At 39.5% G+C, this 23404-nt stretch overlaps 1 protein-coding gene across 1 annotated transcript in view; it reads left to right on the top strand.

Annotated features, from left to right (window-relative positions):
- The window catches only part of LOC149141847 (uncharacterized), a 292486-nt gene that overhangs the window by 267729 nt on the left and 1353 nt on the right, over nt 1-23404 (top strand). Inside the window, exon 13 of the mRNA XM_089448516.1 lies at nt 21319-21453. Within this exon, the coding sequence (XP_089304642.1) occupies nt 21319-21453 (135 nt within the window). The remainder of the gene's footprint in view (nt 1-21318; nt 21454-23404) is intronic.

The following is a 23404-nucleotide window of genomic DNA, read 5'->3' as shown; positions in this document are numbered from 1 at the left end:
CCAATCGAACCCTCCGATGTGTGGAAGACTGCTTTCAAAGCCAAGGAGGGCCTTTTCGAATGGTTGGTTATGCCTTTCAAATTGACGAATGCTCCTGCAACCTTCATGAGGCTAATGGATGACATCTTGCGGCCATTCACCAACTCATTTGTAGTGGTATACTTGGATGACATCTTGATCTTCAGCAAGAGTTGGAAAGAGCACCTCCACCACATCCCACAGGTTCTCCAAACACTATGGCAACACAAGTTATGTGCCAATTTGGAGAAATGCACTTTCGGCATGACCCAGGTTCAGTATCTGGGATACATTATTGATGAACAGGGGGTGCATGTGGATCTAGCCAAGATCCAAGTCATTTGGGATTGGCCATCTCCAACCACTTTGACAGGGCTCCGCAGCTTTTTAGATCTTGCCAACTTCTACTGCAAGTTCGTGTTGGGATTTTCTCATATCACTTGACCCTTGAGTCAAGTCACCAAGGGAGGAGCGAAAGCAAAAATTCTTTTGATCTGAATCTCAATAGAAGGCATTCATAGAGTTGAAAGATCGCCTCTGCTTAGCACCAGTGCTCACATTACCAGACTTGCAACAACCATTTGAGGTCGAGACAGACGCCTCTGACTATGCTATTGGGGCAGTCCTTACTCAACACGGGCATCTAGTGGCATATCACAGTGAGACACAGTCTGGAAGTATCCCACTTATGACAAAGAGATGTATTCCATTGTGCAGGCCTGCCGACAATGGAAGCATTACATTTTGGGGAAGGAAACGGTCATCCACACAGACCACTGACCGCTGTAGTTCATACAGACCCAAGGGAAATTGCAGAATGATCGCCACCAAAAGTGGTCCACATACCTGCAACAATTCCATTTGAATATCAAGTATAAGAAGGGAAACACCAATAATGTTGCAGATTGCCTCAGTTGACCACCAATCATGGCGTTAACCACCGTGCTCAACTCTTATGGGCACGAGACTTCTGATTGGCCACTTCTCTACAAAAGCGACCTAGAATTCGGCCACGCATACCAAACACTCTTGGAGGGTCAACATGTTCGAGATTTTCACATCCAAGATGCCCTGTTATGCCACCTGGATCACCTTTGTGTTCCTTCAAGCAAGAGTACCAAGATGATTTGGGAAGCACACTACATTCGCGTTGTTGGGCATTTCGGGGTCGAGAAAACGGTGGCAGTACTACAAAAGTATTTCTATTGGCCGAACTTTCGACAGGATGTCGAGAAGTACATCAGATCATGCACTACCTGCGCCATTGCCAAACCAACCATCAAGAAGCAAGGCCTCTATACCCCACTGCCTACCCCTAGTCGACCTTGGGAATCCATCTCCATGGATTACATGTCAGGCCTTCCTTCCACTAAGCATGGAAACAACTGTGTTTTTGTGGCCGTCGACAGGTTCTCGAAGATGGCCATTATGACGGCCTGCAAGAAGAATATCACAGCAGAAGCCACTGCTAAACTCTTCTTTGAACGAGTGGGGGTACACTTTGGGATCCCACAGTCTATCATCTCAGATCGGGATAGCAGGTTCCTCAGTATATTTTGGTCCAGTCTCTGGTCGATGCTGGACACCAAACTCACTAAGTCCACAACCTTCCATCCTCAAACTGATGGCCAGACAGAGGTTGTCAACAAGATGTTCGTACACATTCTGCGCATGTACAACTCAAAGCATCCACGCGCATGGGACGAGAGCCTCCCCTATGTTCAGCATAGCTACAACCGGGCTCTCCACAACTCAATTGGCCACATCCCATTTCAGGTGGGCTTGGGATTCCAGCCACTATGTCTCATTGATGTGGCCATGCCATTTGCAGCTACTCACGTAGATTCGGCTCATGTCCAGTCCGAAACAGATAAGGCAAACAGCTTCATTGAGCACATCCAACATATTCGCTAGCAGGTCCATGACATTCTGGAGAAATCAAATGCCAAGTACAAGCAGCGACATGATCAACATTGGCTGCCACACCAGTTTCAGGTGGGCGACAAAGTTTGGTTGCATTTGCAAAAGGAACGCCTTACCGGAGCCTATCGGAAACTTAGACCACTCTGATATGGTCCTTACACCATTACCAAGGCTATGGGAGACAATGCATTTGAGCTCAGCATTCCCCCATTCCTTGGCTTGCACCCAGTGTTCAATGTGGACCGCCTTCGGCCATACTTTCCACCGTTACTAGACACATCCAACATTGTAGAACAACTCACATTCACAAAGTTAAATCCAGATTGCATGGAACAAGCTGCAACTGATCGGATCATGGACACACAGATCAAGCACACTCACCAGTAGAATATCCTACTATATCAAGTTGTCAAAGCAGGCCAACTCCTTCACCAGGGCAAGTGGCTCACTAGGGACCAAGTTCAGCAGAAGTTTCTTCATCTCATGGAGGAAATCAACGCAATGGGGACCATTGCTTCCTAAGGGGGGAGGAATGATTCAGGTGGATATTGGTGGCCACCTTCCAAGTCCACTTGGACCCCCACCATTGTTTCTTTCAGCTTTTCAGTTTCCTTAATTGTAGCACAATTTACTATTTTTAGCAGTTTTTCGGGTCCTGAACTTCTGGAGCTGTTTTGAGGCCCTAAACGACGTTTTTTGGGAAAACTGGGAGCAACATGGGTCAATGGACTGATGTTGCTCTTCCCAAAGTTGTAGTTCTCGGATAGATCTTTCTAACGAGATATTGTGCGCGTCAAACGGAGATCGTATGCCAAAGTTACGACCCCAGGAAGTTGATGTACCAATTTACCCAAACAGGGCCCATAGTTTGGCTTTTCATCTTCTAGGGTTAGGTTTTTGGATGTTTATGGTTTTCCATTGTTTCTCAACAATAAATAGGCCTCCAAGCCTCATTGTAACACAGTTCAGAGACATGTAGCCACCACATCTCTTCTCAGAGATAAGTTACCATCGCCCTAGCTGGTTTATTTCCATTTCTGTTTGTAAGCATATTTCAGTATTATACATTAATGAAATGAAGTATTATTTCCGCTGCATCTCTATGTTTATGGTTATCTCTGTAATTTGTTGTGTTCTTGTTTAAATCCGGATCACTTGATTAGGCTAGGGTTTGATCAGACGAACACACCCATACCAAGGAAATCATTTCTAAGACATTGTAAGGGTCTTGCTCACACATTCCACCAAACCCTAATGAGTTAGGGTTCAATGTAGAAACATAGCAAAACTAACAATACCAGAACTTCAAAGGTTCGGGATTTTAGACCTTATCATTCAACCCTAACAAGTTAGGTTTTCCTTATCGTACCAAAATCCTAAACATGATATCATCAAAAAATATTCAAATAATATTTCTCAATAACCCGAAGCAGTGTAGGTTTCAGTCATTCACATTAGCATACCCTTTGGTTAGGGTTTCTTAGAGAACCTGACTAAAGTTATATCAAATCAAGTAAGAATATGAGTGGGTTGGGTAGATTTATCAAGTGATGAATCACCCAAAACAAGAATCAATATTATTCAATAAAGCTAGACACAACAATGTTAGTAAAGGATTGTCAAATGAATAAACATTTACAATAAGGAAGTCAATGTTTAGTAGTTTAAGTCATTTGATTCTTGACAAACCTTATCAATTAAATTAATTAATCAATTTTTAATTATTTTCATTAGTTCTAACTTAGGGAAATAGATTAATTAATTTGTAATAATTGAGACATGGTTGATTTTCCTCTAGAGACTTCTAGTAAAGTTTGTCAGTGATCTTAGCCATCGATTAGATCATTTCAGATCTAGATCTTGGTCGTTGATTTTTCAACGAGATTATAAAGGAAATTGATGGGCAATCTTGGAGATCATTCATTGCAGTGAAGAGGGCGCAGTGATAATGTGGGGTTTGACACTAATGAGGATTTCAACATCTATAGAAGCAGTAAATATTTCTGGAGTTTTCTTTCATCAATATTCTATAGTTTCTGAGATTGGGAGGAGCAATTCTCCCTGAGTTATTCTGCTGACAGAGAGGCCATACGAGATTGCCAGGAGAGATTGTACGAGTTACCAACTTAGCATATTGAGATTTCTAGTTTTAGAGCGAATTGTAGGAAATCAGTGCAATTGCAGAAAAGGCGATTGTAGGAATAACATTTCTATTTGCAAGAAAGCCCGTTTTAGGTTGTAGAGGGAGGTCATAAGCCTTCCAATGGTTAGATCGGCTTGTGGAGGTGAGGAAATATTTTTCCGGAGCTTTGCCGGGGTTTGGCAAGCAATATTGTAATATTCAATATTGCAAAATTTGTTGAAGATTAATAGAAGTCTTAGATCTAAAGAACCACTTTTTCCTTTAGGGTTTTTCCAAGGATGTTTTGTCCATAAATTTTTGTGTCAATTTTGTGATTGGCTTCCTATCAAAGTTTTCGCTGTTAAATTTTTGTGAATATTGCAATTGTGTTTTTATTAAGTATTTGCAGTATAATAATTTTGCTCATAATTAAACACACTGGATAATTACCAGTTGATTGCAATAAATGATTTTTTTTTTAATTACTCACATGGTATTAGAGTAGATCTAAAGTGCAGAGGTTTACTAGAGTACATCAGTGCATGGGTTTGGAAGAGAAAGCCAAAGGTTTAATACCTAGATCGATTTCTTCAATTTATTCCAGATTTACTTGGGGGAATTTTACTAGAGTTATTTTCTGCAAGAGGGAGTTCGAATGAACGATTGTGAATTGCCAAAAGTACTAGTGCATGTTGCTAAAGACACAATTTCGTTTTCCAGTTGCCAGATCAAGTTTTTGGCGGCAGTGCGAGTGGGTTTCTCTAGTTGCTTGAGGTAGAGAAATTCGTAAGATTGATTTCTTGGGGGCAGTGCAAGTTTCTGGGAGTGACAGTGTGTAGTTCCAGTGAGCAGTGAAAGTTAACAGAGGAAGTGTGAGTTGCCCAATAGCAATTGAGATCACTTACAGAGGGAGACTGTGAGGATTTCTAGGTACTTTTGTTAGCTGGTAGAAGAGATATTTATTTTGTTATTTTCTTTTGAGGACTTCAATAATGGCTTCAATGGGATTGATGTAATGCCCCAAACCAAAAATTTTGGAACAGACACTTCATATAAAACTATCATGCATTTTCCAGAAGATTCCCATGTAAAACCCAAATCATAAATCTATAAATTGCACAAAATCTCTTTAAAAATCACAACATGAGGAACAACGAGAAATGCAGCAACCAAAATCCAGCTTTATTATATATAGATGTATGCCAATACAATAGTTGGGAATGATCCTCCGATCTCCACACTGAAACAAAAAAACAATCACTACAAATGTAGATTCTGAATGAATCCACCAAGGGGAATGGGTGCTTACCCAATCTCTCTAAATCACCCGAGGGTTTTCATCTTGGGGCTATCAATGGAGTAGAAAACCGGGTTCTCAACCTCTAATACAAGAAACAATACTCAATCCAAGATGTCCTCGAATGGTCTCCTCCTCCTCTTTTATAGATCTGATGGACCCTTCTAGAATCTTTTATTTTATTATTATTTTAATCATGGAGCACTTTTCCCTCTTTTATTCTAATTAAAATATTCTTTTTAATGCGGGAAAAAGGTATATTGGCCACCATGTCTCCTCAGGTCACTGAAACTCCTATCCAAAAGTCCCATCATGTAGATCTTTTTGTCCTAGTTCCAACGAGCTATTACACTGAGGTCTCCTGATTAATCTCCCCAGAATGCTACCTTGAGCATAATTAATTAAGTTATGCCCAATAATAATGCTGATTTTTGAAAGTTGTCAGAATGCAACAGAACAGAAGGCAAGTTGTGCTAATGATGGAATATGCCAAGCGAATGCTGTCAAATCCTATAAAAACTCGTTAAAACTCCATCGGGACCCCTGATGACATAAACTTGCTCCACTGACCTGGCCATCCCTTGTCCTGAAAATCCACCCTGGCTATACTATGAAGAAAAATAAAAATGGGGACATGACAGTCCTCCCGCCCCAAGATTTCTTGCCCTCAAGCAATCCAAATTTGTGGACCAATCTGGTGGCCCAATGCCCGGATCCCATACGAACCACTGGTCCATGTCACGTCTCCAAGCCATCGGAATATGACTGGATCCTCCAATACTTGGATCCCATGTTCATCTCTGACTCAACCTGTTGCCAATAGATCCAACTGGATCCCAATGCGACAAGAAGGAGCGTTAATGCTACATGGCTCCTGTTGTGCTATAGCTCTAGTCGTGAATATTGCCCTACCAACTATGTACCAGCTCATCATCTCTCTCCAATCCAATCCCTATCATACCCCAAGGTCAGTCTCACCATATTGATGCTATACTGAGATACTAATGAGTGGCCAACCCACATTCTGCTGTCGACTGTAGTATGTAATATCACCCACCTCTAAGGGCTCCTGCAGTACACTGCTCCTGACTAAGAATGATACTCCATCAATAGGATACCAACTCATGATCTCCCGTCAATTGAAGTCATGGACTCCTATGTAAGGAACAAGTCTACTATGTTGATGTTGGTCCATGCTCAACTCATGTTGCCCTATCTGGTTGGTTAGCGATATCCATCGAGAAAGTCCTCCCTCTCTCCCTGTAATGGGTACAAGTAGCCAAACTGTGTTGCAAGCCCTTCCTATGTACTCCTAGAGAGGGCTACTGCCTGAAAATGTTGCAGCTCGGCTAGCTGCCACTATACCTATTGACACCTCATCAATGGCTAGACCCAAAGATGGATGCACTGCCATCTCCCTCGCCTGATAGGAAACTCCACGCTCTTCCAATCCACCAATCTCCTGCCAAACTGTCCTATCATACTCCAGCATCTCCTGAGGACAAGTGTCAGCAAACATCGTCACCCTTCCAGTTGTCATTACATCTATCTACGCCTCATCAATGACTAACCCCAAGGGTGTTTGCTCATCCTCCATCATCACGGGTTCAGTATAAACCTCCAACTGGCTCTCCCAAAAAGGCTCATCATGCATACTGTGCGCCTCATCCTCCTCAACTGACTCACGCTCCATCATATGTTGCTCATGCTGACTCATCACTGGTGACACAATATCCTGAATGTCTCTCCTAGGACCTTCGGACTGCTCATCATATGAATCTAGCCTGATATCAATGACTCGCCATGACTCATGCTCCTCTATGTGCTCTTTATGTTGAATCATCAGCCGCTCATCTGCTCCTTGATCTGTTTCCCACATGGGAACAATCAACTGCTCCTCGTACTCCTCCACCACACATGGATGCATATCTGGGCTACTGTCATCAATTCCATATCACTGCTCGTGCTCCTCTAATGTATCATCATATGAACCCATGGACTCATCCAACGAAGAGTCCTCATCTTGACAGACATGAAGAATATCTCCCTACTCTACTGTTGTCATCTCCTCAGTGTCACTCAAGCATGAGTGGTCAGGTCCCCAAGGTCCTTTGCAGATGAAGCAAAGTCCCTTCCTTTTCATCTCATTCTTGCTGCATGAGCCCCCAAACCTGAGTTTCTCCTCCCTGGTCAACTGTCTCCGGAATAGCCCAATGTTCTGCTCAACCAACCTCTCAACTAGACCATAAGTAATAGGTGAGACCAACTTCTCCTTCCTCCAAACAGACAACAATCGAGACTACAACTCCCGACAGATGGCATCACGGCCTCTCATACATGAGGACAAGATGGACTGCATGTGTGCTATGACTCTGTCAGGATGATGTTTCCTAATGTTGAAGAAGCATTGGAACATCTGCAAGATCAAACCGTCACACTCTAGATCAAACATGATTTCATAAGTCCTAGTCATGGCCATAACTTCTAAAATCTCTAGCTTCTTCCCAAAGGTAGAGCCTGCACTATTGTCCAAGTCCTGAAAAGTCTCTGTTATCAACCTGAAAATTCTCCTCATAACATTATCATTGAATGGAGGTGTGGGTGCGGTCAACCTCAAAATGTGACTAAGACATGATGCAACCGGAAGTTTGACCCCTTCACAAGGTTCCTCCAAGAACTTGGCAGGTATTAAGGCTAGCATGCTTGGTTTGAAAGCCCACATCAACTTCTTCCCCTCTAACTGACTCACTTTGGAAATGAGCGCATCTAGTTCATCAATTTTGAAGAGAACTTTCCATGTGACCCTCATGTGCTTCAAATTTGTCCCAAGAGAAAAAATCCTATGTCCTATTTCTTGCCCCTTCTGCACATCCTTTGGCTGTTCTTTCTAAAGAATGGCATAGACCCCCTTTGAGAAGGGTTTGTTGTTTGTTGCTACTAGTTTATTAAGGGAGTTAATGAAGGTTTCATCCATATTTTAGTCAAATGATGTCAAGTACAACAAGAAGTACACAATACTAATTGGCTGACTCGGTAGCTGACTCAATACACAGGCCTTCTTACATTAACAACATAACTCTGATCTCATAGACAAAACTCTACCAGCACCCCTTTATCTTACTCTTTGGCAACAATGTTGTTGTGAAAACTCAGTGAAACAAACTACTCAACTTGTCAACGCATCACGGACAGTCACCTATAGTGATTCCTATGACAAATTTTCTTGACAACTTATGACTCAACTTCAGTTACTAAGATTGTCACTCAGCATACACAAAGCATGTTTTATAAGCTCAAACTTGCAACAAATATTGTAAACCCACTACTAATTTGTCACACAAAAAACATTAGCATCAACCCTTCCTATCAATAGTTTGACCAGCTCCCACATACTTTCCATGTCTCAACATTATACACACATCCAGTCATACCCATACAAGTTATGGAGTGCTAAACATTTAGAGCCAGAATCAATAACAACAGAGGCAAATATTAGCTTTGATTGAAGAGTATAGAGAAAAATGTTGGAACCTAGAACCTTTCTTCAAAAAGTGTTGAATGTCCCAACATAGACTTTGACAACAAGATTCACTATCCAACGGTAGCCATTAGCAGTGTCATAGAGAAGCCCAGAATACACAGTGAATTTTCTGAGGCAGCAACAACTAGTTCTTGTACCAAAATCCCTTGCAGCTGTATGACAAATCACATCCCTCCAATATAATGTACCTCAATCTTGGTGCAATAATTGTCACCACAATTCTGCGTCCCAACAATGACACATACGTCGATGACTTGGCTCTTGTCATACACTATCTGGCCTCCACAAAGGAACTCGTCAGTGAATGTCAACCGTACGCAAACCACCAAAATCGCATGCATGCGTAATCAATGAACTCAACCCTTTGCCCCTGCTATTTTAATTGGTTCCGACTGCTGGCTCGGCCTCCCGTTCCAAGTAAACTCCACCAATAAAATGTTGCCCAACTTAAATTTAACAATGGTGTTCAACTCCTTTGATAAAGTAACGACCTCAGCGAGGCTAGAAACAATGGCTCAAGGTGATATGCTTCTCCAGTTCAGCATTAAAAGATTGTGTCCAACACACTGTCAAGAAATCGATCAAAATGAACAAGAACTCGGCTTAACCACAAATGTCAACCTAACCATACGCTGCTTGGAAATGAAGACAACCACGCCTTCCTGCTATAGAGATAACTCGTCTAGCAATAGACTGTGATAACTTTGGTCCTCAATGGGTGACCGAAACTCTGCCTGCTCCAAATAATATAAGTAAAAAGGGAAACTTGGACCTGGACATGCTGCAAAATTGAGCTCCACGATTTCAGTTATGACATCAAAACACTGCATCCGAACAGACCATATTGCCACGATTCTTCACACCGCTCATGGCTTGTGTGCCCATAAATTCCTTCAACGATAGCTATAATACGATCCTCCTTCCGAATAATTTTTGGACAGCTTAAAGCCGGCCCCTTCTCATACAACAATAGGCATGGATTTTATAAAATTCGTTGTCCACCACCGACCAGGCACGCTCAAAACGCCGCCAAGCACAGGCTTCAAGTGGATGCACAAATTTGGCCTTTGAATAAAACATTGAACGACTCCCTCTAAACATATTTTTCCATGCTTACGGCCTTAATCTAATTTCACCTGCGGCTTATTAGTTTACAGCCAGAACTTTGGGTTATACAACTTAATTTTTATAAGCCCGTTTCAAAATATTTTACCTTATAGCAACGCATCCACTAATGGGCCCCTCCTTGGTTATGAATGGCGGCTGAAAGAACAAGTGCATCTCCTTCATACTGCTATAATGTTCACAGCTTTGCAGCTTCCGAAAAATGGCCAAACCCAATTTTGTTATTGTCAGCTCAGTCTTTTGCGCAGCGAGCAGGGCTTTGGACAGCACGAGCTTGGCTTCACAATCAACCTATGAAATTCTGCGAAGTTTGGCCTTTAATTAACACGTCCAAGGATTCTCAAAACAAAACAAAAAAACTTCTCAGCCCCACTGTACAATAATATGCCACAAAGACTTGATAAAATTTTTTAAAGAAATTCGTCTAGTAATAATTTATTCCCTCTAATAATACTCCATTTAAACCCACAAATCTTTAAAATAACGATTCAACTTTTACAACCTTGGCGCTTTGCAAAAAGAAGACAAATTTGGATATATGTGGACCGCTTGCAATAGCCAATATGTCGCACACTCGTGAAGTAGGATGGCCAAAACAATTTTTTCCCAGATTTGTCGAAATAAGCAAAAATTCGACACTTTGCGGAGTCACTGCAAATAACTCCGAAACCTTCAATCTTCTTCTAACGTTGATCTACGACAAAACCCTCAGGTTGAGCCAAGACCAAGGCTCTGATGCCACTGTAATGTTGTCCCAAATCAAAAATTTTGGAACAGACACTTCATATAAAACTATCATGCATTTTCCAAAAGATTGCCATGTAAAACCCAAATCATAAATTTATAAATTGTACAAAATCTCATTAAAAATCACAACATGAGGAACAATGAGAAATGCAGCAACCAAAATCCAGTTTTATTATATATAGATGTATGCCAATACAATAGCTCGGAATGACCCTCCGGTATCCATACTGAAACAGAAAAACAATCACTACACTTGTGGAATCTAAATGAAACCACCAAGGGGAGATGGGTGCTTGCCCAATATCTCTAAATCACCTGAGGGTTTTCATCCTGGGGCTACCAATGGAGTAGAGAACTGGGTTCTCAACCTCTCATACAAGAAACAATACTCAATCCAAGATGTCCTCCAATGGTCTCCTCCTCCTCTTTTATAGATCTGATGGACCCCTCTAGAATCTTCTATTTTACTATTATTTTAATCATGGAGCACTTTTCCCTCTTTTATTCTAATTAAAATATTCTTTTTAATGCAGGAAAAGGGTATATTGGCCACCATGTCTCCTCAAGTCACTAAAACTCCTATCCAAAAGTCCCATCATGTAGATCTTGTTGTTCCAACGAGCTATTACATTGAGGTCTTCCATCAATTAATCTCCCCAGAATGCCACCTTGAGCATAATTAATTAAGGTATGCCCAATAATAATGCTGATTTTTGAAAGTTGTCGAAATGCAACGAAACGAAAGGCAAGTTGTGCTGATGATGGAATATGCCAAGCGAATGCTGTCAAATCCTATAAAAACTCCTCAAAATTCCCATCGAGACCCCTGATCACATAAACCTGCTCCACTGACCTAGCCATCCCCTGTCCTGGAAATCCACCTTGGATGTACTATGAAGAAGAATAAAAATGGGGACATGACAATCGAGGGACCAAGATAGGTTGGATGGCGCATCTAACTTTGGTGTCTGAAGGATCTGGTGCCTTATTATTTTGGAAGAGCATGGGTTGAAGGAGTTTGCTATGGCACATATTGTTGTACCAACAAATCCTATCATGCTGCATAAGTGCCGGAAAGATGATTCCAAGGCAAGGCGTATTATTCTAGATAGGGTCAAGGACCACATAGTTCCACATTTAGTGGAAGTAGATACAACCAAGAAGATGCGGGATGCCATCAACAAATGTTTTCCATGATAAAAATATGAATCAGAAAATGATCCTAATAGAGAAGCTCAAAAACACCAGACAAAATAAGGGAGAAAATGTTGTTAGTTATCTCACCTGCACTAGGACAACCAGAGATGAGCTAACAACCATTGGAGAGAAGATCGAGGACAAAGAGCTTGTGAGAGCAACCCTAAATGGGGTTTAGTAGTAGAGGGATGTTTTCGTACAAGTGGTTAGTGGAAGATCTGATTTTCCTACTTAAGACCAGTATTTTAAAAACCAGCCGATTTGAACCGAATACCTGTCAAACCAGCCGGTTCATTAGCCAATCGGGTCAAACCGGCAGAAAAACCGGGTTTGACCCCTCACTTCGCCCAGAGACCACAAAAACTGGTGCTAACCAGCCGGTTTACGACAAAACCGACCGATTTATGGTCAAACCAGTCGGTTCCATCCTAAACGGTTGGTTAGCTGCCAAGGCCGCGGAGGACCCACGCAGCGCAATTAAGGAAGCTTCTAGGGTGTTTTGGGGGGAAAATAAGGGTTGTTTCCCTCCAAAAACACCCTCTCCAAGCCTTTAAAGGGAGCTCACCCCCCTCATTTGCCTCACACATCTCATTTGGAGTTTTTGTGAGTTTGCTTGGGAGCTTGGAGAGTGTTGAGTTTTTGTTGGAGTAGTGAAACAACAGAGAGTTTGAGCTAAGTAGTAGTCATCATGCCTCCAAAAGCCAAGGATACTACATGGGTTCATTGTGATATGATTGATGGCAAAATGATCTACAAATATTGTTAAAAATCTATTGAAGGATGGGGTATTAATAGGTTCAAGCAACACTTGGCTAGGATAGGAGGCCATGTAAAGCCATGTGGAGCACCAAATGAAGTAATAGGGCATATTAGGGCACAAAATACCTTCAAAAGTTTGAGGCTCAAGTCACTGAACCAATAAAGAAGTTTGTGACTCAAGCAGTTGCAAAGTTTGGGAGTCGAGAATCAACCAACTGAGTTTGATCATGATGACTCATGAGAAGTTTCAAGTGATAATGCTGATCACTATTATCATATATGTAGACTTGTAGTAGGCTAATGGCCTCATAGATTGTAGCATTGTTTTTGGACTTTATAGGCCATTTAGAGCCTCATTGCTTATGTATTTTGTTGATGATATGTATTGCACTCAATACCATTTTGATATATTCACCTTTACATGGTATATAAATGAGCAAACTTTGCATATTTTGTCTCTATTGGCTTGGAATCATGGCTTTAAATCTTAAAAATAGTTTTTTTCATTAAAAATTAATTATTTAATGTAGTTTTTTAAAAACCAGTTCATTTAGATCTGACCAGTCCTAGTTTGACAGGTTTCGGTTTGAAACCCGGTTTATTAGGTGGACCGATCCAGTCACCGGTTCTGGTTTTTAAAACTATGCTTAGGACCGCTTGTGGAACGACTTCACATAGGAGGTGCTTCGACTAAGCCTTGTGAAAGCCAACAATGGTACTAGCAGCGACTTCGAGCAAAAGGGAGATGACAACGAGAATGTTGCTCTTGTGAGCAAGGGAAAAGTGAAGAAGGGATTCAGTAAAGGGTCCTACTCCAAGGAGGAAAGGAAGAAGGACGTGTCGAAGATCAAGTGCTATGTTTGTCACGAATTTGGCCTTTATCACAACGATTTCCCACACAAGAAGAAATGTGACAAGAAGGGCGAGAAGCAAACATCGACAGTCGCATATGAGCTTTCTAGTCAGTTGGAGGATGAGTTTGCACTCATCGCTTGTAGCATTTCTTCTTTTGCATGCCTACCATGCAAAATTTACTATGCTTCTTAATCAATGCAAATGATAAGATTGAACCCATGTCCTCAAGGTATCCATAAGAATTGTAACTTTTTATTTTATTTTATTAAAATAATTAATAATTTAAATATGATTTATTTTATATTTAATTGTTTTTTAAATAAAAATTAATTAATTAATTGATTATGTTTATTTTTATTTCATTTATTAATTCAATATTTCAAATAGAAGCAAGTTTGGGATGATTTACATGTGATATTGCACTACCTCTACAAGACACATACCCCATCCAAATGTTCACTAGGTATGTCCTTTTAAGACTATTCTTATCTCGGATTCCCAAATCCTCAAAGAATATCCGTCCTCTTCGACCACTCTTATCTTGGATACCTATTTTATCCTCAAAGAGTGTCGGTACCTTTCCTTTCTTGGATGATCTATCCTCAAGGAAAGCACAAATGCTTATCCAATCCTCCACCATTCTCTCTTCATGGCCTTCACTTAGACTTATGGTTATTAGTCTTGGTCAAGTGCATGACACATGAAGAAGAGAATGCACATGTGATGTCCATCATCACTTCCTCTCAACCGGAGAGGATATCCCTATTCTCTCTTGACTAGGTAATAGATCCTTGCTCCTGTTCAAGGAGACTCCTTTGCTCCCTCTCAAATGTAGAGGAGATCCCTGACTTCTTTATAATATGAGAAGTCATAACCACAAGTTCTTTAACTTGTTTCCATAAGAGTATTAGCTACCTGTTCTTTCTAGAGATAGTTGTGTGGCTCCCTCTTTTCTTTGTATCTCACTATATTGAGCTTTCTTCTTTCCTAGGTATCATGGAACCATCAACTTCCTTTGGCTGGCTCAATCTTGCACATCACTTTCATCTTGTCATTATCAATGAAAGCATTATATCGAGTTTCACCAAACTTTTCCTCAAGAAAGTGATCCTTTGTTATTGTACGAACTTGACCTTCAATTTATCTTCTCACACTGCTACCTTTCAATCCGAAGATGAAAACATCTTGACTTCATAATTGCCAAATATCATATATTTAATCCATACAGTTGAACTTGCCTCAATTGTCATCATGTATTTCTACAATATCTTCCGAGGTAGCAAAACAACATGTCAACTAGATAACCAACAAGAAATATTAATATTAGACTTACCTCATCATGATGACCTTCTCATCGAAACATCAACATCCTCATGGTCCATCTTCACAAGAAACTTCCTCCATGCATCAGAATGCCCAAGGATCGAACTTGATTACCAAGTTACAATATTCTTTCGGGGACAATACTAGATGTTGAACATCGTTCTATACATTTTAGTGAGAAAGACTTATTCTTTTATTCATTCTAAAGTCAAATTCATCTTTTGGGCATCATACAATCAAATGAAAGATTCACCATGCATCATTTATAACCAACTTCTTTTACAGGATTCTGTATATATGAATCCTACCCAAAAGTTACTTCAAATATGCATTCCCATGCTTCCATACAATCATCTAGCTATATGCCCCAAAATTAACTTGACCAATTGCATCCCTTCATCCTTCAGGAGTATAGTTTCCATACAATATGGAATATATGCTAACTTTGCCATAATTCTTCTTCCAAGAACCTTCCAAAATGATGGTTCTTGTAGGATCATGATGATCCACTTTAGCAAAATGACTACCTCTAACATAATATCAGAGAAGATGAATAATAATATGCAAAATGGTCCAATTTTAAAGACTAGATGATTCCTACAAAGCAACTCAATCCAGTAGACTCTAGAGTCTAAATATGCTACTATCACATGCTTTTATCTATGATGCAATGCTTCTACAACAAAAACCTTCTAGAGAAAGCATCAATGCATGCTATTCTAAAGGAAAGACCAATTTCATAAAGAGCCTAACGGAGAGGATGACTTCTTCAATATCTTTGACATCTTCTTTCTTTGGCTTCTTCTCAGGTTCTCCCATTTCTTCAGCTATGTGAGCTTCACTTCTTTCCTTTCTTTTGTTGTTCTACTTTCTTGGACAATCCCTCTTAAAGTGTCCAAATTCATTTCACCCAAAGCATTGAACCTTGGACATATCTAGCTTCTTCTTGGACTTTCCAAACTTTCCCTTCTTTAGTTTCTTGGTTCTTGCAATAAAGGCTTGAGATTGTTCATTTGATTCAATGTCATCCTTTGCCTTGATCTTGGTTTCTTCCAAGATGCATTGAGCCCACAACTCATCAAAAGGAGTTGAGTCTTTCTTAGAGTAAATGCTAGTTGCAAAACTGCTCCATTTTGGTGGCAAGGCATTCAGTACACAAATGGTCATCTCACAGTTTGAAATTGTATCCTCAATCCCCTGCTGTTAGAAAATCAGAAAGGCATAAATATTTTCTCTAGTTGATAATTACTTGTGATATCTTTGAATTCTTATCGAACTTGGTGAGTTGGTGTTCCAAATGAAGTTGAGATGCTCCAATATATAGGCTTCTTGTGAGGTCGAATTCCCTTGTTTGAGGCCAACTTGTCCTTCCTTGAGGCCGAGTTGGTGGAGGAGGCCTAGAAGACCTAAAATACAATAAAATAAATTTCTTCTTTGACAAACAAATCCCAAGAAGGGTCTTTTACAATATGACATGGATAAGGACACTTGACATAAACCTTAGAAGCCCGCGATGGAGGCTTTAACCTAAAATTAATTGACCCAAGCATGAAACCCATGCTTTAATAAGTCAATTTATTTAATAATAAAATTTCTTTTTCTTTCTTTTGATAAATACATAACATCATGACCCAAATACAATTATGAAGACCAACACTAGTTACATTCTTCAACACCTACAACTGATCTCTTATTTGAGAAATCTTCATTAGAAAAGAAGCCATGTCCTCGTCCTTCAATTTCTTCATTTTATATAGTTTATTTCTCAAAGACATCTTTTGACCTGATGTGCTTTTAGAGTACAAATTTACTAGCTTGTCATACATAGCCTAAGAAGTCTTCAAATTAGCAACAAATGGAACAAGATGATCCTTAATGGATCCGCAATGATCCTTTGTGCCCTTATTTCTCTTTTCTTGTCTTTTGCTAGCTCTTGAGTCTTGTCTTTGCTAGGTTTAGCAATTTCACCGAGGACATATTCCATTACTTCATGTTTTGTAAGACCCAGATCAATCCTTTTCTTCCATGCTAGGAAATTTGATGAGCCAACGAGCTTATTGCTTTCCTTGCAGAAAGATTCCATATGACTTGTAGATTCAGACATAAAGTAACAATATGATACTTGTCAACCAAGAGTCTTCCCTTCTTTGATGATGTCTCTGACTATCTCAAAGCTTTCAAGATCTTCAAAGAGGCCTTAATAATGTCCTAGAAAGATGTCCTCTAGGATACCTTCAGCAACAACTTCAAAGAGTGATGAATGATACCAAGATTCCTTGATGTTTCCTTCAAGGATGTCTTGCAATAAGCTTCAAATAGATCTCCTTAAGAGAGATCATCAATCTTCTTGTAATCCTTTTTTATGAGAGTCTTGATGTAGTCTTGATCCTTTTGCAAGTGATTCCTTTGGCAAACCCTTCTTTGTGTTCACAACATGATCTTTAGTGGCCTTCTCTTGTTCAACTTAGCTTTGAAACCATGTTGGAAAATGCAATGTAGCAGCGATTAATTCAGATTTTCCTTAACCTTGATAATTGCTTGTGAACTTTATTTTTCTTCTTGTGTTTTCTTTATTAGATCTTCATCAAACAATTATCAAGAGCAAACTAATATAGACAGTGGACACAAAAATTAGGCTTCAAGCTAGGGCAAAACCCCTCCAAGGGGAAAACCCAGAAAATCTCTTCTCTTCTTATAGAATTTGCTTCAAATGAGACAATCAAGACCCAAACCCTAGACCAAGTCCTCCTCCAAGTACCAAGTCAGCCCTTCAAGAAGTCCTTCCAGATAGATCAGATCAACAAGGCTCAATCTTGCTTCAACCAACTTCTAGCTTCAATTTCACCCCAACTTTGACTCTGCAACTTCGACCTGCAACTTCAGCCTTGTAGTTGCTACAGAAACCCTAATTCAGCGCTTCAAGAGATCCTCCTTTCAGCAAAACAGTAACTTCCAAGGGCAATGAGGTCAAAACAAAATATTTGCTCTTCTAGCAACTTGATACTGCAACTTGATCTCCTCAATATGGACCTGCAATTTCGGCCTTCCTTGAAGCTGAAGAAACCCTAGATTTCGCATGTGTGAGAGAGATAGAGCCCAAAATCAACTTTTCTTCCTTTTTCTTGTCTTCTAGACCTTCACTCTTCTTTTCTTCTTGCTTCCTAGCTTCAGATCAAGCCTTTTGAGAGATCGAACTTGTGAGTGAGTGTGTGCCAAATGAGGTTGAATCTGCTTCTATTTATAGCCTTTCCAAGCAATCAAATTCCCTTCTTTAGGCCAACTTGTACTTTGGATGTTTCTAGAACCTTCTAGACTCAAAATAAATTCTTTACACGATACATCTTGCCCATAAGGGTCTTATAATCAGTGTTCCACGGGGACTCGCCCCCCCCCTAGGGGTCTAGTTTCCTCACTCCCTCGCGCTCCGGGGACTTGGGGACGAGTAGGGGACGTTTCCCCATGCCCCCAAAAATGAGGAAACTCAGGGGGACGTGCCAGGGAGTCGTTTCCCTTTCCTGAGGGGGCGTTTCCGAAAAAAGGGACGTGGGGGGACGAGGGGGGGCAAGGGGGGACGAGAGGGGGCGAGGGGGGGCATGGGGGGACGTGGCACACGTTTATGCAAAAAAAAACGATTTTAATTAACTTAACCCTAAAACTAATCTTTAATTAACAGTTAAACTAAGCGTAGGGTTTTGGAATTTAGCTGTTTCATGTTATAAAAACAGCAGGGTGAACACATAACAACACACACAGCCTTCACGCGCTGTGTGTGTTGTTATTACTAGATCTGATCACTCCCATGCATGGAACCTCGATGGCATCTGTTGGAACATTGCAGATTGCAGAATGGACCCTTGATATGGCTATCACATTGGTAATGTGATTTGGTTATTTGCAGGAATTCTGGAGTGCACATATTAGACAGAATTGAAGACAGATCTTGAGGATTTCTATCACTATGAACCGTCGGCCCTCTGATTAGACAAATTCTGAGTTTGATCCAAACAAATTCATTTATCTGTGGTTGCTGCTCAATATTACCCTACACATTCTGTGAGGAGATCATCCCTGAAGTGGTTACTCATCAATGCTTCTCTGCTTCTCTCAAAGCTCGGCTCTTCAAGATTCACTATGGATGATCAACATCAGAGGCTCCCTCTTGTGAAGAATTCAGTTTGTGACGATAAGAAATATTAGAAGGCAAAGAAGTTCAGCATCAAATTAACTTAACTTTTGTGTGGCAGTGCTTGCTTTCTAAAAGACACACCGATCACGTTGAAGTATTTTTGATTTCTCTAATTACCCTAACTGGTGTCTTACAAGTATCTGTATAATCAAGTTACAGTAATCCTTGAGGTCATTGTAATTTGAATTTAAACAAGAGTTTCAAAGTAAAGGAGCAGAAGCTGTAATACATATAGCCAAATTGTCAGATATGGAAGCTACAGGTTTAGATTGCAGATTTTTGGAGTTATGATAGAAGTATGAGTAATGTTCTAGACACAAATGTGCATCAGTGGACAGAGGCATTAGCATCTTGTTATGCCATCAGGAGTCTGCACAACAGTCACTCTTCAACAAGGATACAATTGACAATAGAATTCACACGAGCATAACACAACACTGTTGTTTTGTATATCCTTGTAATTGATACTATGTACAGATGGGAAAAACTCACCAATGATTATAGCAGTTTGGCCTAGAACTGAACAGAGTTGCCTTGATAACATATTGTTGAAGTTGCAGAGGACAGAAGTGTTAAGATTCTGAGATTAAGATCTTTTATTGATAACAGAGATGCAGGAAGAATAGAAATACAGTGATCTTCTACAACGACATTGTTGAGGTTTGCTGTGTATTATCAGAATGCTGAAGATGGTGGTATTGCTGTCTTTGTATGTTGTTATAATGTATGATCATTGATGTATGATTATAAATTAGAATTTTAAATTTATTATTTTATTGATATTAGAAATTTAGATAATGATATTCATATCAATGATAATGCTTTGCAGCTTTTCAATTCAAACCAAATTGTCATAGTGGACTCAATTAATAAATTATATTTTATATTTATAAGTTTTTAAGACCCTGACGCTCCCCCACGTTTCCTAAAAAATGGTGGGGAGCTTTTGCATAGGCTGTTCTCGCGCCCCCTCGCTCCCTCGCCCCCTCGTCCCGGAACCTTGGTGGAACATTGATTATAATCATGATGTTGACTCTCTCGACTCATTACAATAAATCATATGACCTAACAAACCCTAGAAGCATGAAGAACATGCTTTTACCTAGAAGACCACAATAAGGAGCATGAAACCTATTCTTTAAAATAATAACTTTTTCTTTCTTCTTTTGTCTGTTACATAAGATACATATCGAAATGAGTACAATAACAAATATGAACACTGAAACCACTTACATTTCCAACAGGAAGTGGTATGCAAAAAATCCCCTGGACAAGCCATATTAAAATATGCAGTAAATAAGACTTCAAAGGCAAAACCTGACTATCTGGATGGAAAGCTCTTAAAAAATAGGCAGTTAAAAATAATGGCACTGAAAATAGACTTCAGATGAGAAAGTTTTGCCATTTATTCTATGTCTGTCACAAGGCATCTGAGATAAGCTTCTAAATACGTAATTAACTATTTTAGTTTGATCATATGTCTGCAGATGGTAGGATGAGGTCATTGTAAGTGATATAGTTGTCTCTTGGCTTAATTTACCCCAAAAATTATTTGTAAACTTGGGATCTCAATCACTCACAATAACCGTTCAGAATCCATGCAGTATATATACATCTGTGGTGAATGCTTCTGCAATCTGTTAAGCAGTGTAATTTTGTATTCCCGTGAAGTGAACATACTTGGTTAAGCAATCGACAACAATGAATAATTGGTCCTTCTCTGAAACAGTTGTGCCATAATTAGGGAAAAATAGGGGTTGCAACGATCATGGGTATGATGTAATTTCATTTTGTTGAATTTCATATAATGTCTATCTTTTTATTGAATTTTTGTGTTAACACTTCAGTTTTATTTTCTAATTAAAAACTTCTAATTCATTTTTTTCAAGTTGTGTTCGGAAACTGAGTTGAACTGACTTATTTTTTTCTGCCAACAATAAAATCCCTTTGCAACATGTTGAAGCTGTCACCAAATTGGTTGAGAAATACGACATATATATTTAGATTCATAATCCTAGACAACATCAAAAATTTCAATAAACCCATAGATGATGTGATATATAACACCGAGAAAACTATTTACCAAAGAATAGGTTAATCTTGTCATTGCTGATCTTCTTTCCAGTAGTTATCTTTTTCTCTTAAAAGCTTGTGTCTTGATAGCTTGTTTTGACAAAGTAGTCGGGGACCTTAATTAAGACAATAATTTATTTTGATAATATCAGGGAATTCTGCATGTGGCGTTGCACAATCAATATTGGAGGTTGATTGATCCTCAGGGAAAGCCAACTGGTGTAATGGGATGGTGGCCCTCCCGAGCAGTAACCTACTTGGAAAATCATGATACGGGCTCAACACAGGTCTCTCTCTCTCTCTCTTGCATACATGCATGCACAGTGAAAATTAGGACATCATAAGCTATGATTTTCTTTCAACATGGTATATATATATTTTGCTTTATTCATTTGTAGATGAACCACATTAGATGGTTCGAAGCGTCGACCAGCAACTTATGATGTGATTAATCCGAAAGACTTTATCAAAATCAGCCCTTTCTATGTCAGGCATTTACCAAAAATAGGTAAATTTTAGTTCTGTAAGTGTGGATATGTCTCTCTGCATTTTGTCATGTTGACTAGACAATTAAGATTGTCAGTTATAATCAGACAACAGTGTGACCTACATATTCGAAACTGTTTCTGTAGCTTATCATTATAAATGCCAAAGTTTTGATTTAAGCAGAACTAGAATGTACTAATGGAAAAACTTTCTGTTCCAATTCTTTGGAAATTCAAACTTCAGATAAATAAAAGGCACTAGAGCTTTGCAATTTGCATTTGCATTTTATTATTTTTTGTTCCTATCAAAGGTTCATTAACAAGTGATAAGGTGAGAGCAATATAGTAGGTAGGAACATTGCAAGTAAGAATTGCTTAAATGGTGCAATTCCTTGCAGTTGTGATAGCCTGCTGCTTTGACTCCTCACTTATTTGGTGATTCTTTGCTGGCCAGCAGCTGCTCACACTTGACTGATTGCTCACTGTGCTCAGTATAAGTAACAATTTCACTCTATTATATCTCTTCTCTTTAACAGTCTGAACATTGTTTTACTCAGTATGAATGTTCTCTCATTCACTCACTCAAGTACAATATTACTGTTCAATATCACCTGTCAATGTCAGCTTGAAGAACAGCGCTCAGTGTCTTGTGTTGGAAGGGGAGCAGGGTTATCTTATAGAATATCCTTATTGACTTGGCGTTTAAACAAGTGGGAAAAAAATGCAGAATTACCTTTAAAAAAATTAAAAGACCTTGCAATCCGCACATGTTGGGGACTGACTGTTGCTGGATCCATCTCTTTTTCTGGGATCTAGCTCCATTTTAGGGGATCCACCTCCAAAATATGGGAACTGTCTTCCAACCTGTTTGGATACACCTAGCTGGAAGATCTGGATCTGAAATGCAGATCCAAGAATCCAGGGTTAAGACCCTACAAATCTGGCAATACAGTTCAAAATGACTGGCAAACGTATAAAAGATAATGTATATGTTGATCTAAAGTGAATTGTGTTGGTCACCAGTGTTACGTTTCAGTTATTAATTCTGGCCTGCATAAGTTCGAAAGGGATATATCTTGGCCACCCATCAAAATCAAAGATAGCTAATTCCTTTATCATGCAAAGAGCCAAGATAATTTGCAAGGATCATTATGGATGAAAATTTGCAAATACATAAGTTTCAACATGTCCACCATCTGTTAGCAATTGCATCCTCTGCCTAGTGAGCTTAACCTAGAATAGTGTAACTGAAACCTCTGAAAGACGATAGGACTAGCAGATAGTGAAGGACAATTCCACTGGTTACTCAGTCAAACATGTAGTAAATTTTCAAGTAGATGTTTTAAATGGAAATATTCTAACATATGAGATGTGCAACTCTTTGAGAAAAGATAAATCATCTCAAGTATGGTGTGCTATAAATTCAACCATATGATCCTCGTATCCTGTTGAAAGGTTTAATGAATTAGTTTTCAAATCCCTATGATTACTCTGGCCTGTTGGATTATCTCAATGAGAGCAATCACAGTACACGACCAGTGACACTTACTTTCGTTTCTTGGGCTTTTGAAGTTAATTTCTGAGTTGAGTCTAGTTCAGTTGCTTGGGCTTTGTAGTTCATTTCTTAATTGAGGCCAGAATCTGTCTGCAACTTTGCTTTTGCAATAGGATTTGAGATTGATATAATTTTTGTTACTAAAATTTTTTGCACAGTATTCAATTTATATAATGGGAATCTGGAGGAGGAATACAA

This window comes from Pinus tabuliformis, chromosome X (assembly GCF_031772625.1).
Source record: "Pinus tabuliformis cultivar Carrire ecotype Pingquan chromosome X, CPIR1, whole genome shotgun sequence".
In the NCBI taxonomy this organism is placed as follows: domain Eukaryota; kingdom Viridiplantae; phylum Streptophyta; class Pinopsida; order Pinales; family Pinaceae; genus Pinus; species Pinus tabuliformis.
This window is presented reverse-complemented; position numbering and strand designations above follow the sequence as displayed.